Genomic DNA, 16,628 nt, shown 5'->3' with positions numbered 1-16,628 from the left:
CAACTAAGGCCCCCCATAAATCCCTAGTCATCATTTCTAAACCCCCAAGTGGTTATCAGAACACTGAAGATAAAATTGCAACAGAATTCAAAGCTGTTTGTGATCTTCCTTTACTAATAGTTCTCATATTCTGCTCAGGTTAAACAACTTTAAGTTCCTGAGGATATATTTCATTTTCACTGTTTGCCAGAGGTCATCTTTGCTAAGTAGCTTTCTTGGAATGGCTTCTTCCTGAAGGCTGAAGGATTCTGAAACATAGGATGCCCTATGTTTCCATGACACCTGAATAATCATGGTACTTACTATACTACTGTAATAGTCAACTTGTCAGCTTACTACAAGCTTCTGAAGACACAATGTCTCACGTCTGCACCTGTACTTGGTCTCAGGGAGGCTGGGACAGGAAGGGGTGACTGAATAAATATTCATAAATCCGAGTCTTAAAAGGGACCTCAGAATTAATTCTGCTTCTTCCTCCATATCTTCATTGAATCTCTGCTACCCTGTTTAACTCTTGCTAAATGAATGTCTGGCCTTTTCAATGCCTCTTGTGATGGGGAAATCACTAGTGAACACTGACGCTCAACAAGGCCTCCTACCATACAGGCACACAGAGTTCACTACAAGGAACTCACGGCTCACAGTCTGCTGAAACCTTATCCAACAAGAAGTTCAAGCCCCTGCTGTGGCCATGACTGGAAGCTGGCTTCCAGATTCACAGGTCTCAGAAACACTGCATAGCAAAAGGAACATTGGCAGGATGGCTGCTAGAAATAAATCTGGGAGGAAGAACCCTGCACCGAGCAAAAAGGAAGCACACAGGCCCAGAAGATAACTGGCACCCAGGGTGGGCCCTTCAACCAAATGGAGAAGCTAAGTCTGCTCAGACTTAAATCCTAGCCAGAAGCAATTTTATCAGTGTTAAACATTTAACCTTTTGGAAAAGAGCTCTTTAAAAAACAACCAAGTTGGAACATTTTCATAGAGTTAACACAGCTGGGATTTCCCCAAACTCTTGCTGTGCTTTCAATGTTTAGGCTCCAGAACTGCAAAAAGAGAAGTCTAATGGCACCATTCAGCCTTAATTCCAAGACAGTCTACAGTCTAAAAGAAGAGAGGAAATATGATTAGAATCAATGGTTTTATTGAAGGTTAAGGTACTCAAATGTTAACAGGTCATAGGCAAAGGGAAGAAACAGAAGTCTCAGATGCGTTGGTAGAAGAGGGAGGATACAAACAGCTCTGCCCGACAAACATTCCAGATCCAGGGCTTCCATACTTCTCCAAGGCTTGATTTCTCATGGGTCACTTTCCATAACCAAGAGTCTCTGGGTCTTCTCTCAGGCAAGGCATCCAGTGAAAATAAGATCTAGTTTTCAGATTCCTCTGGAGGATTAAAAAGTCTCTTTCGCATTGCGTTGCCAAGCTCCCTGCTCTTGTTCCTCTTTTCCATGTACTAGAAAATAAAAGGGGAGAGAAAAGAGACAGCAGATTATGTCACTATTTACATACTAAACCTATAATATATACACCAATAAAGATATATTTTAAAGGTGCAAGAGGGGTTCTTAGGTAGAGTGGGAAGAAAGGAAAAGCAGATTCAAGTTGAAAAAACTGAGTACATGTAAACAGCTGGACATCAAAATCTTTTGGTCGTCAGATATAGAAAGAAGCCAAAGAAACAAAAGATTAGTGGCAGAGCACTAACCAGGAACTCCAGCTCTGTCCCCTGAGCCATGACATTCATATCGTTGAGTTACTTACTTGATTTTCTGGGCCAGTAACCTCAAATATAAGGAATTGGGCTAGATAATCTTTAAGAAGTTTTCTAAGTCTAAAGTTTTGACTCAAGAGTTCTAACATATCTTCTGGAATAGTAGCAATTTTCAAACTTGTTTTTTTCCTCATCAAAAGGTCACTTCAAATAACAGATGAAGCACCAGGTCTCTTTAACAAAAACATTCCTTTTATCTGTCCTACATTAATTTTCCTCATAAGACTGCTAGGGGAGAAGGGCATTTTATTGCTTTAAAAGGTTAAAGAAGAAAATTCTAGAACATGGAGGGATACCTGCTCTGAAAAAAATATTTGATATCTCTCTTCATATCATATGAAGCCTCGAAAATCAGCTTGAAAAGAGGATTCTAAAGGTAAGTCTTCAGAAGACAGTACTTTGTAGCCAATAAAATAAGTCATAGAGCAAATTGAAACAGAGCTTATATTAAAATATATGAAATCTCCAAAGGGAGTCAAGATGGCCCCTGAATAAAAAAAAAAAGATACAAAGGGTCACTATTATGTTATTCACAAAATGCCACCAAATAACACAGAAACCAAACCAAACAAGTAACAGGAACAAAAGATGACACTGCAAAAGTAGTATTAGTGATTATTTCAATAAAAAGGAGAAAAGCAGCAACACAGCAGCAAAGAGAGGGTCAGAAAGAACTGGCCAGATCTTTTTTCTATTTAAAAGCTTCAAAGAATGAAGTACTTAAATGACACATGAAGGAAATGGTAGGAGGAGAGCATTAGGAGCAGTAAATGGGAAACTGGGAAGCATTAAAAGCAGAGAAGAAATAAATGAGCACAGGTTTGGAGAACCGAAGGATGAAAGAACAGATAGAAAACAATCTATAAATCAGGAAATGAAGCAACATAAAAACCACAGAGAGGACTAGAAAGTAGTCAAGGAGAAAATTTGAAATTTATACAAAAACACACTGGGACAAAATAAGAATTTAAAATTTAAAGGATTAAATCTACCAACATTCTTCTACCAAATAGTTCCCGACAGTTCAGGACCACCGCGGGGGTGACATTTTCATATGAAGATATAATCACCAAACCAATGACAAAAATCACTAAACTGTGAGGATAAAAAAATCTAAACTTAGGAAAAAGGCTATCTTACACAACTGAAAGCACGTAAGAAATAAATACCTATAGCAAAATAATATGGGCTTATTTTTCCATAATCTTATTAAAAAAGGAAGACAGTCCTAGGTTTAGTTTCCATACAAAATACCCTTGACATATAAAGAAAAAGTGTTTCAAAAATCAGTTTAAAACACATATACATATACCATTTGTGCACATGAAGAAAATTATCAGAACTTCAGAAAGTTCTTCAAACAGTAAAGATGCTGTAAAGGGATTCCAGGAAGGAAGGAGGAAAAAAGCCCCAAAGTAGAAACCAGGAAAAATGATTAAAGATAGATGCTGAATGTCTTCAAATATCTAATACATTTCAATATGAGGCTCATGGGGGGAGAAAGTTCAAAAGTACAGAAAATGAAAATTGGAAGGCAGATTTTTAGTAGTTACATATTTTTAAAGGTTCTGGACATAAAATTTCTGATGAATAAAACAGAAATGGAATTAAATTTCTTTTCAAAGATTTAAAATGCACTCTGTTCAGTCTGCGGTAGCTACAAAAAGACAATAAACTTTGGCTATTTGCCCAAGTCCAAGTCATAACCTAAAGCTGTGTTCAGGAAACAGGTCTTTCCAAACAAGTCAAACTAGATCCCTATGGGCTGTATGTACTATAATTATAAAGAAACTCCAAATTTTAAGGCTGGAAAGAGCCTAAATCTAGCCTCCTCATATTATACAAGGAAATTGAGGCCCAGAGAGTTTTAGTTACCTGCTAGAGCTAAAAGCTGATCAACAATTCTTTCTGCTGTACAGATTCAACTTCTCAAACCTCAAAATTCATCCAGAGGAGTTACAGTGATTATTTTAAGATAGTTGCTTTCATTTATGTACATGCAAAAAATCAGCAATGTTCCAAAATACTGTCCCCAGAAGACGCTTTCGTTTCTCCTCTTGACTTTAGGGGAAGACATACCTATAAAGTCAAGTTTTGGAGTTATATGAAAACTTGCCAAAAAAATAATGGTAGTAATAAATAATATTGCTCCAAAATATTCTTTTCTACTGTTCAACCATTTCCATCCTTTAATGTTTTCCTTACCTCATTCTTCAAGCATTTCCTCATCTCCCGATCAAGATCATTGCAATGACCAAAAAATTTCAGAATGCTGTGCTAAAAGGAAGAAAAGGGGTAAAATATTTCATCCCATAATATGCTAAGGTCTCTGGCTCAGAATTGAAATATTTAATGTGTCACCTTGTCAATAAGCAAATGGCTAATAGTTAATCAAACAGTTAACCCACAAGTAAAAAATACACAAATAAATGGGCTTACCCTAGCATTCCTACAAAAAAGGAAGAAATGTTCTATAGGCAGAAATGAAAAATAAAAAAGACTTTTCTTTGATAAAAGAGAAGCCTATTAACGTGCCAAAACCTCATAATGACCTAGTGAAAAGCATTTTATTACCTAATACACTTTCTTTAAGGGCATGTTATCCATCCTCTATTACAGAGTGATGTCAAAATGCAGTGTAGCCATATTGACATGACAGTAACTTCCTTCATGAGCAAACACTCCTGTCCCATAGAAGAGTTATCTATGAAACGTTTGGTGTCAAAGCCATTTTCTCATTTGTCTCTATTCAAAATGTCATCAAAATAAATTAAAAACACATAACACTAATATTACACAGCCTGTATGGGCCATATAAACAAGTCACTAATTCACAATAAAAGGAAATCAGTGCTTAATATTCAATGTCTGCTTCGCTTTGCCATAATTAGTGTGTTTGCACATCACCAGAGAGCATGGTGATCTCCTATAATGACATGCCATAAATGCTGAACTTGTAGCAATAAGCACTTTTCCCCTTTTCTTTCTAACTAAGGCTTTCATGGAAACCAGACAACACATAATTAGTAATAGTCATGCTATTTCTTTTTTCCCTGTTTCTTTACCACTTTAAATGTACTTTTCTTGTCCACACTGAATAAATGATCAGTTTTTCTGGCAAGGATTTAAGGTTTCCTAGATGGAGGAGCCTGGTAGGCTGCAGTCCGTGGGGTCGCTAAGGGTCGGACACGACTGAGCGACTTCACTTTCACTTTTCACTTTCACACACTGGAGAAGGAAATGGCAACCCACTCCAGTGTTCTTGCCTGGAGAATCCCAGGGACAGGGGAGCCTGATGGGCTTCCATCTATGGGGTCACACAGAGTCGGACACGACTGAAGTGACTTAGCAGCAGCAGCAGTGATTACCTAATGACCTTTTCAGGATAAATAATTCCTGTGCATAAACTGCCTCCTTGACAGTACAAAGGGACAATGCTTTTTCATACACCTTCTGGCCAAATAGAAACAATAGACAGGATTAAATTTTTAGAATGTAATGCAATATTTCATAGTTTATATTTATTGATATCATCCCATATTCATACATCTTATTTTAAAAATTCAAGACAACAAATTAAAAAAAAAAATTTAAGACAAAAGCTAATTTATACTCACTTTCACCTCAACATTAAGCCCAAATGAGAATAATACTCTGTGACGTTCTATGAAAAACAAACCCAAAAATGCCTCAGTGGCATTGATAAAAGAAATGTCCATGAATTTGGAGGAAAATGGATACATGTATATGTACGGCTGAGCCTCTTTGCTGTCCACCTGAAACTACCACAATACTGTTAATCGGCCATATTCCAATATAAAATAAAAAGTTGAAAAGTAAAAGAAATGCCCTTGGACAGTACTTCTCTTGTATACACATGGCATGAGCCTCCAGTGCCTGGTGTCTATTTCTAGAAAGCAAACTGGCAGAGCTACTGATTGGATAATTGCATCAATAAGGGTCTGGAGGACAGTGTCCCAGCCACTAGGGACACAACAGTGAGCATGGTGGACCTGGGCCCCTCTCATAGCTCAGAGTCAGAAGGAAGAGACGAAATACGAAGTGATCACTATACAGCAGCAGTTCCCAAAGTGTAGTCCCAGGACTACTCAAAACCTTTTCAGGAGAAGGTAAAATCTATCTTCCTAATAATTGAGGATCTTATTTGTGTTGTTCACTTTCATTCTCTCACAAGGGTACAGTAGATTTTTCCAGAGGCTACATGACCCGTAATATCACCACAGATTGAGCAAAGTAGCAGATATGAGAATCCAGCTGTATTCTATTAAACCAAACATTAAAAAGAACTGCAAAAATGTAAAAGCAATGTCATTCTTTACACCCTTTTATTGTTTTGGAAAATAAGGGCTTTTTTATGGAAAATAACTATTAACGTGTAATGGTTTATTATTGTCATTTTTAAATAAATTAATAGTTTTCAATTTCTCAGTTTTAACTTCTAATTCAACAAATATTGATAGATATAGCCCACATAAACAAAAGTTCTTTGGAGTCCTCAATAACTCAAGAATGTAAAGGAGTTCTGAGACTAAAAAGTGTGAGAGTAACTGCCATAAAGTTGGAAATAATACGTAAAGTATTACTGAAGTATAGAGTAATTATACCAAGGGAATGAATCCAAGCCAAGAAAGAAAAGGAAGAGGAAATGACAAATTAAGCAGAATAAAGCCTGCTGCTGCTGCTAAGTCAATTCAGTTGTGTCCGACTCTGTGCGACCCCATAGACGGCAGCCCACCAGGCTCCCCTCTCCCTGGGATTCTCCAGGCAAGAACACTGGAGTGGGTTGCCATTTCCTTCTCCAATGCATGCAAGTGAAGTGTGAAAGTGAAGTCACTCAGTCTGGAGGATGATAAAACCTTATCAAGCAAGTGAGAAGTGAAGACAGTGAGGAAACATTTAAGTTAAGCAAAAGGAAAAAGCAAGTACAAAAGCCTAGAAGACAGAAACATGCTCCAGTACAACTGCAGAGTGAGCAGGAAGGATGCGGGGTAGGGGGGTGGTCAAGCCCAAGTGTAAGTAGGGGCCAGTACAAGAAGGCCTCAAAACACAAAGAAATGTAGAATTTATTCTACAGGCAAAGGGAGCAATTAAAGGGGAACAATGATTAAACTTAGGACTGAGAGATCAGTCTACATGCAGTGCAAGTGAATCAGGACAGAGAAGAGGACAAAACAGTCATGGGATCAGGTGGCCCCAGTAAGATAATGTCAAAATCAACTGTGTTAAGAATAAACATATAAATCAGTGGAACAGACTAGACAGACCAGAAGTAGGCCCATTCACATATGGGCAATTGATTTTTGCCAAAAGCACCAAGTTAATTCAGTGGGGAAAGAAAGCTCTTCAACAAGTGGTGCTGGAATATCTGGGTATCTACAGGAAGAGAAATAAACCTTGACTCATACCTCACAACATACACAAAAATTAATTTGAATCACAGACCTAAATTTCAAAAACTAAAACTATAAAATTTCCAGAAGAAAAAAATAGGAGAGAACTCTTTGTGACCAGGAAATTGACAAATATCCCTAGAACAAAAAAACATAAACAATGAATGAAAAACCTGGTAAATTATTATAGACTTCATCAAACTTACAAATTCTCGTAACACATCTTTAAGAAAATAAAAAAGGACGCCACAGACTTGGGAGAAAATATTCACAACACACTTTGTATGCTAAATGATAAAAAGAATTCTTACAACTCAATAACAGGACAAACACCCAATTTTTAAATATGGGCAAAAGACATTATGTGAATGGCCAATAAGTACATGAAAAGATGCCTAAAGTCATCAGTCTGAGGGAAATACAATTTAAAACCAAATAATATACTATTACATATCCACAGAACGGCTAAAGTTAAAAAGACTTACAATATCAATTCTTAATCTAGATGTATGACGGAAATAGTTTGCTGAAAGTGTATTGTCATCAACAACATTCTTTGAAACAGTATAAATATCGGACTTCACAGGTCATCAACATTCCTTACTACCTCACTTTCAGTCAAAATTTTACTCATTTAAATAAGAATCTGATATATCTACAGTTTATGAAGAACATGAAGGAACTAATGCATCATGCAAAGTTAAAGAAAAACACAAATGCTTCTTATAACTGTCTCATACACCAAATATATTAAAAAAAATTTTTTTGACATCTGTAAAAATGTCAAATTTAATGCATTGCAAAAATGGGCCTATTTTCAATTTTGGTTTTTAAAAATGGAATTTTATTTCCATTCCACTAACCAGGAGGGCATGGCAACCCACTCCAGTATTCTTGCCTGGAGAATCCCCATGGGGAAAGGAGGATGGCTGGCTGGCTATAGTCCATGGGGTCACAAAGAATCGGACACGACTCAGCGACTAAGCACACAGCAACCATTAAGTAAACCTGCCAAATGAGGCTAGTCATAATTTAAATCTAGTTAACATCCAATTATAAAAAATGTTTCAACTTCCTTTAAGCACATAATGATAGATGTCAAGGAACATGGATTATAACTACTATGTATCACTTCAGAAGCTCCCTAATAAAATGCCCAGGCTAGATTTCTACTCATCATAAAAAGGAAGTAGTTTCTAAAAACAAATCACAAGCATCAACTGCTAATCTTTACTAAGCTAAGACCCATAACTAAGACATTATCATTTCCTTCTATTAATGGAGATAACGTTTTACATCAGTGTATTGTATCTAGGTTTCATTGTTGCTTCAGGGTTATTTTCTGAACTCTTACATTTTTGTGACATTCCTTAAGCAAGTTAATCAAGACGTTGCATTCTTCAGTGTGCAAGTGTGGAGATAAGTCAGGATGCATCTTTAGAAGGAGATGGAACACAGCAGAGCAACCTGTGGATACAAGAGTGTCTTGAATATGTGTGACTGTATTTGTTAATGCAACCTAAAATTATTTTCCGTAAGAAACTTCAGTGACCTTTATCAGAAAAGAAAGGTGACCTTAGGCAAATTAAACCTGAGCCTCACCTTCCTATCCAATGACTTAGATTCCGTGGGTTATCAGGAGTATTTAGAGAACATGCAGGTTCAGAAAAAAGCAGACTCAAGAGACCCAATCCTCGAAATAGGTGCTTAACCAGAAACAGCTTGCCTATGTTAACAAGCCTGACTTCAATTACTTTTCCCATACTCCTGAAATAGATTACAACTTATTTTATTCAGGTAAAATCCTACCAATGAAGAGAACTGGCCTATTAATCCTTTTTAAATGTATAAGGGTTAAAGGGCCATTAGTCAGTCTCACATTAGTGTGAATTAATATAGACTGCCTTCTTCCTAAGTAACATCTGGCTGAGAAAATCTAACTAAACCATGAAGAGAAACAAGAAGCAGATGTGGATTTTTCAAATTTAGCAGATCTATCCATAAAATGCAATTATTACAATGAAAACAAGAAGCTAAAAATCCCTGAAAATAGGTTTAATTGGTTCATTCACAAAAAAGAAAATTAGCATCCAAGGTCTAAGATAAAATATTATTTTGAGGTATTTGCTATCGTTCATTCACCTATTTCTCTATTCACCCATTTCTCTCTTAAACCAATTCTTTATGACCCAGAAGAGATTACCAAAAGAAAGAACCAATTAACTACTTTAGTCTTTTAAAAGTTCCAAGAAAGAAAACATAGCAGAAATCATGACAGTAGGTTGGGCAAAAGTGAGTGAAGTGAAGTCACTCAGTCGTGTCCGACTCTTTGCAACCCCATGGACTGTAGCCTACCAGGCTCACCCGTCCATGGGGTCTTCCAGGCAAGAGTACTGGAGTGGGTTGCCATTTCCTTCTCCAGAGGATATTCCCAACCCAGGGATCAAAACCAGGTCTCCCGCATTGTAGGCAGACGCTTTACCATCTGAGCCACCAGGGAAATCCATTAGGTTGGGCAAAGAAACATCAAAATCCATAAAAGAATAAATTGGTTAAAACTTACCAAATTAAAAACTTTCCATTTTCAAAATTAAGAAAATGAAAAGACAAGTTACCCTTTGGGTGATAATGACATGTCAATGTAGGCTCATCAATTGTAATTAACATACCACTCTTGGAGGATGTTGACTGTGGGAAAGAGGCAGGGCATGTGTGGGCAGAGGGAGTCTAGGGGGTCTCTCTGCACTTTCTGCTCAAATTTGCTATGAACCTAAAACTACTCTAAAAAATAAAATAGTGTGTAGCTCCTCTACAAGCTATGCACTAAAGGAAAATATTTGCAAATCATATATGACAATGGATTTGCACCTAAAACATATAAAGAAAGTACAAACAATCCAGTGTTTAAAATGAGCAAAAGATTTAAATAGATATTTCACCAAAGAGGATATAGGAATGGTTAAGCACAAGAAAAGATGCTGAACATTACTAGTCACTAGGGAAATGGAAATTTAAACCACAATGAGACATTACTATACATCTACCAGAATAGCTATAATCAAAAAATTAGACAATAGCAAGCACTGCTTACAATGTGGTGGAAAGGGATCTCATACAATGCTACTGTGAAGGTTAAGTAGTACAGACACTTTGGAAAACTATTTAGTAATTTAGTAATTAGTAGTTTAGTAATTTCTTAAGTTAAACACAAACTTAACATATGACCTAGAAATTTCTCTCCTAAGAACACACCCAAGAGAAATGAAAACATATATCCCCAAAAAGATTTATATATGAATGTTCATAGCATTATTCATAAAAGTCAATACTGGAAACAATCCAAATGTCTAACAACCAAGTACTGGATAAACAATTGGTGTATTTATTCAATGGGACACTATTTAGCACTAAAAAGGAATAAACTTATACATGTGCCAACATGGAGGAATCTCAAAAGCACTAAGCTAAATGAAATAAAGCAGGCTCAAAAGACAGTACTATACGATTCTATTTACATGCAATGTCTAGAAAAGGCAAATTTGTAGAGGCAAAAGCTGATCAGTGTGGAGGTCCAAAGGTGAGAGTGAGGATTAATTTGCGAATGGCAAAAAGAAAACCTTGGGTGACAAAAATGTTCTAAAATAGGATTGTGGTAATGGTTGCATAATTGTATAGGCTTACTAAAATCACTTAGTTCACTTAGAATGGGCAAATTTCACAGTATGTAAATTATGCCTTAATAAAGTGTGAAAAAAGTTTCAAGAAATTCAAACAGCCTATCCACCTTCTACTCTTGACAAACGAAATCCTTAAAAATGACTAAACAAATAATTACAGAGAATTATACCTACTACTTCAGATTTCAACTTATAAAAGTATCAAATCACTGTTCCACTGAGTGACTAATAACCTCAACCCCACCCCCTGCCACACACACAAACATACCACAGCTAAAGATCACAAATCAGGCCATTGTGCCAAGTTAAAATACTTGAGTATTTGAAATGGAAACTGAAAACGCAGCTAAGTTCAAGTTTTGTTTGTCTGTCACTGACTACAATCTTTTAAAATGATATAAAAACTCTGCCTCAGAAAAAAAAGGTCTCATACAGTACAGCAATTTAAGTCATCTAATATTATACCAATATTATACACCTACACTTACATATAATAAAAGTTATCTGGCTTCTGCCTTGCTTATTTTTTCTGAAGGAAGATGTACACTGGTTTTAGTCATCTAGAAAACGTCTTTAACATTTTATTTTGTAAGTATATTTAACAAAATATTTTTGCATATATCTATGAACCAGCCCTCAAATGTGTGCTTTGACAGTTGAGAAACAAACTTCTGAGGTACTGAAAAGCCCTCTCTAATTGGCAAAGTAAATACTTAAGAAAACACTTGGGTACTGAGATAAACACACATATGCACATTGTATATAAGCAAAAATATATACCAAGGCACATATTTTTTTTCTCCTTCCTTAAAAGTTTACTTCAAATATGTATGCTACTCTACACACAGCCATGGTGTACTTATACCTACTTTTCTTCCTTTCTACCTACTTATCCTAGATGATTATATCAAATAAGAAAATGGTTTCATATATAATAGTTTCCTTTTCTTGTTCCTGGTGAAAGCTACTATTTAACTTAAAAGCTCTAAACACTTACCTTATCCCTTACCTAAAAAATTCCTCGTTTTATCAATCATTCCCTTCTTGCCTCTACCCCATTTTTTAGTTAGATATTCTCTTCCTCCCCCTTCCTTCCATCCACCAGCTTCGGTTAACTGTTGGTGCATACGCATATGTACTGGGGTACTCTTGGGTATAATATACAAAGTATAACTATAAAACAATAACATTGTTCTTAGAGCACATTTAAATGAGTGCTGACACCTTTCAGTAGTCATCTTTAAAAGCCTATTCTAATAATTCTATTATAATTCAAGTAACATTTTATGAAATGAATAAAAGTCAAATATATATTTCATATTCTTATTTTTAAAATTTGTTCAAAGCCATAACAATATATTATTAGAATAGAAATAATTTGTTGAATACTTACCATGTGCAGGCAAAAGTTTCATAATTTTTCCAATAACTATAGGTAGCAGGTACCTTTTTAAATTCAGTTAAACCATAAGAAATTGCTTTTTTGTAGGTCAAAATATGCGTTACTCATATTTTCATAGCAAAACTAAGCCCCAAGTCACACAGTAAATAGCAGAGTTACTACCCAACATAATCTCTCACCATGACAGATTTCTCCCACTTTCAAAATAAGAAAGATATGCCTTCCCAGCAGTTTGTGAATGAAATGAATTCAGATAGAAAAAACTACACCCCAAAGAACCTCTGGTTAGCTACAAGTTCAACAGGAACTAATTGCAGGCTGAGGTTCAAAGAAGTCAATGTAATACTATCCTGTATTACTAGAAACAAGAGTATCTGTCTACATCAAGAAAAAGAAAAGTATTGTGCTTGTCCTGATCAGCCATGTCCAGAACACTGACAATTTGAATATCCCTGGGGCGAATGCTCAGGAAGGAGATGGCTCTGACATTAGGTTTAAACAGGAAACCATTCATGAAATTGGGAATGTTTATTAACTAAGGGAAACCCACGACAGAGAAAATAGATAAAAGGAACAGCCAGGTTAAGTAGGACAAGTAATGGATTTGAAGGGAGAAGATGTGGGTCTGAAGGCAAAAACTGTGGAAACAGCTATTCACAAATTATATCACTTTGGCTACTTAATCTGAAACGTAAGTCTCTTCTTCCATTAAATGGAATTAGCTTTAGACCTATATCAAGAGTAAGTGTGACAAGTGTAGTATCATTAGTACATCTGAAGTGTTCTGTCACCTAATGGAAAAGGCTGAACTGAACTGACTCTGAGATGTGTCTGAGGACAGGACTGGAAATCAAACTGGAAGTTACAGGGGCAGATGTCATTTTCCTGGAGCTGTCCAACATTGAAACAAGCTGCTGTGTGAACTTCTCATTTATCTGGCCTCCTGTGCCCAAGAGACTGGCTAAGTTAAGTAAGGATGTCACAGAGTATATTCTTACATTGTATCCTTAAGTTTTTTTCTCAAATCTAAGCTCACAATTAAATTTAAGCCATTTCCCAAAATAAAATTTGCACTCAAAGGATAAACACTTGTTACTGTTAAGAATACAGAAAACAGTTTCAAAAGATAGCACCAAGATAATTAGAAAAAGACACACTGTATAAAAACAAGTGAAGAAACATTCATTTGTGGTAAGATTTAGTGTAAGGATGTTCTAATGAGAAAGAGAGGGATAACTATTCAAACAGTTATTTAGTTAAACACAAAACTTCAGTTCCGTTTTTACACTAGCATTTAGAAACCATCAGAACAGTTTACTTCTCACAATTACAACTCTTCTCTCCCCATGCCAATCCCATCCACTTCCTCAGGTATGCACAAATTGATACCAAAACAGTCTGCTTGAACTCTTAAAAATGTTCATCTGTGACATCTGATATTTTTATAACTGTCGAATAGGTCCCTACAAAGCAATCGTAACTTTTACTTGGGGGTGAGCTGGGAGGGTCGAAGCAACAGGGAGCTCTCGCTAAAGATACAAAATTTATAGTTTTATTTTATTCACTGCTTCAGCTTATTCTACCAAGACCCTGAGGTAAAATCTAACTAGTCTATGATAGATTTCAACCACCAGGTGGCACAATTTTAGAAGAAAGAAAAAAACTGAGCACAAGCAATATATGAACTCTAGTGGGAGAAGGCAATGGCGAGCCACTCCAGTACTCTTGCCTAGAAAATCCCATGGATGGAGGAGCCTTGTTGGCTGCAGTCCGTGGGGTCGCTAGGGGTCGGACACGACTGAGCGACTTCACTTTCTCTTTTCACTTTCACACATTGGAGAAGGAAATGGCAACCCACTCCAGTGTTCTTGCCTGGAGAATCCCGGGGACGGGGGACCCTGGTGGGCTTCTGTCTATGGGGTCACACAGAGTCGGACACGACTGAAGTGACGCAGCAGCAGCAGCAGTGTAGAAAAGCGGAGGAGGCAATGGCAAGCCACTCCAGTACTCTTGCCTAGAAAATCCCATGGATGGAGCAGCCTGGTAGGCTGCAGTCCATGGGGTCGCTAAGTGTTGGCCCCGATTGAGCGACTTCACTTTCACTTTTCACTTTCACACATTGGAGAAGGAAATGGCAACCCACTCCAGTGTTCTTGCCTGGAGAATCCCAGGGACGGGGGAGCCTGGTGGGCTTCCATCTATGGGGTCACACAGAGTCGGACACGACTGAAGTGACTTAGCAGCAGCAGCAGTGTAGAAAAGAGAGGAAACATTCTAATAACACACTTCAACAGATCTATAATTCCAAGAGGGAAACCCTATATTTTAATGCCACTAAGGCTTTCTTTTGGAGAAGGCAATGGCAACCTACTCCAGTGTTCTTGCCTGGAGAATCCCAGGGACGGGGGAGCCTGGTGGGCTGCCGTCTATGGGGTCGCACAGAGTCGGACACGACTGAAGTGACTTAGCGGCAGCAAGGCTTTCTTTAGAGAGATTTTGCTATTGTGTGGCTTCACCAGAAAGAAATTCACACTACAGTTACAATTTCTAATGTCATTTTAAAACAAGGTCAGAAAAGACTCTTGTTCAGAGCCTAAAGAATCTGTTCTCCAGGAAAAAACTGCTCTCTAAAACATATATCTTTTTAAAGTCTAATTTCAGAAAGCTCTGGAATTAAATTAGTATCTCTCTACTTCAAACTGCACTGTATTGAGTAGAAGTAGCAGACATAGCAGGGGACGACCTTCCCCACCCACTTTTACTTATCAAAGTTGCAAAATGACCAAATCTAAACAGAGGCTTCTGAGTAGGTGACAAGTGCTCCGAGTACAGACCGTACCCCTACTGCTACTGAGAGCAACCTCACGTCATTTCTTAAGGCATGGGCCCAGTTGTAGCGAGCCCTGAACTAGGATTTATCACCACTTTCTTGGTGCTGAGCCCTCTGCCAAATCACGTGAAGTTCAGAGCAAAAAAAGGTAAAATTAGTCCATAACCATCAAAGAACACATAAGCTAGTAGGGGAGGAGATATTCTCCTAAATGCACATAGTATAGGCCCAATAAATCTTTCCTGAATGCTGTATTATCACAGATTTGAGCAATGATTCGGACCTTAACATAGTTTTTCTTTTTTAAAAAAGGTGGGAAATGAGGGTCGTTTTAAATCAACCAAACATGTGCAGCAGCCTGTATGAACAGGAAAGGAGACACAATGAGTGTCTTATAACAGAATTCCTTTGTCATTGCAAACTTCCTTTATGCATTTAAATCAAAAATGGCAACCCACTCGTGTTCTTGCCTGGAGAGTCCCAGGGATGGGGGAGCCTGGTGGGCTTCCGTCTATGGGGTCACACAGAGTCGGACACGACTGAAGTGACTTAGCAGCAGCAGCAGTGTTTACTTAACTCTTCATAAACCACTTTCGTGAAACAAGCTCGGTCATCTTTAAACCCGATAAAAGGGATCTGCCTGTCACTTTCCTTGAAAAGTCTACTGATGAGGACCTTAGTGGATTCTCGCATCGCAGGACGGACTGGTGGAAATTTTCACCGCAGCTGAGAGGCGCCCTAACAGGCTCCCACAAGCAAACCCTGAACGTCTGGATCCCCAAGAGCAATAACAATCATACGCCGTAGGGAGGGCTCGCCGTGTCAGACACGTTGTTAAGCGCTTCTCACAACCTAGGGGCTGGATTACACCCATTTCTCAGGCGAGGAAACCGAGGAGGGAGGAGCCTGCCCAAGGTCACCAGCTCGAGAGTTGTGGGGCAGAGAGCGAAATGTCTACCCCGAAGCCTGCTCTCAACTACCAGCGCATCCTCAGAGAATGCCCGAGGGCGGAGAGCTCAGGTCGACCTATACCGCCCCGGGAAACCGAGCGCGGCGGTCCCGACCCCCGAGGCCCGCGGAAAGTCCCGGCAGGACGGGACACGGCGGGGCGCGACCGTGAGAGGGACCTGATGGGTGTCCCGCGGCCTCGCCGCACAACGCGGCCAAGAAGAGAGCGCGCCTCCGAACGGCCCGGACCCCGAGACTCACCCGACTCGCGGCCACCCCGGGAGAGCGGGAGCGGTATTCACAGGCGCCTCCAAACGCGCGGCCAGGACGCCGGAGCCGGGCCAGCTCCGGGTGGCGAAGCCGAGGCGCCCTCCGCGGCTGACAGCGCTCGGCCCGCCCCCGCCGCTCGCCGCCTCAGGCGCCTGCGCCGCCCTGCCTGGACGGGCCCACATTCAGGGGCTGTGAGGGGAGGGAGAGCGAGCCCGCCGAGGCGCCGCAGAGCCTAAACCTGAAGGGGAACCCACAAGCCAGATTTCGTGGCTGCGGTTTAAGCATTCAAAGCATATTCTCTGCTGAGAAGAGTGAG

The 16,628-nt window shown here is 38.8% G+C and overlaps 1 protein-coding gene across 1 annotated transcript; it reads right to left on the bottom strand.

Annotated features, from left to right (window-relative positions):
- Positions 1-1,127: 1,127 nt before the first annotated feature.
- Positions 1,128-16,455, bottom strand: CMC2 (C-X9-C motif containing 2). The gene is made up of 4 exons (XM_088830779.1): positions 16,304-16,455; positions 8,540-8,652; positions 3,980-4,051; positions 1,128-1,456 (listed from the first exon to the last, which is right to left on the bottom strand). The coding sequence occupies exons 2-4, from the start codon at positions 8,618-8,620 to the stop codon at positions 1,370-1,372; spliced, it is 240 nt and encodes a 79-aa protein (XP_088686905.1). The 5' UTR covers positions 8,621-8,652; positions 16,304-16,455; the 3' UTR covers positions 1,128-1,369.
- Between the last annotated feature and the right edge of the window lie 173 nt (positions 16,456-16,628).

This window comes from Moschus berezovskii, chromosome 22 (assembly GCF_049115385.1).
Source record: "Moschus berezovskii isolate FMDL1 chromosome 22, NW_MosBer_1.0, whole genome shotgun sequence".
Classification (NCBI taxonomy): domain Eukaryota; kingdom Metazoa; phylum Chordata; class Mammalia; order Artiodactyla; family Moschidae; genus Moschus; species Moschus berezovskii.
The sequence above is the reverse complement of the archived record's forward strand: the minus strand, read 5'-3'. Positions and strand labels throughout refer to the sequence as shown.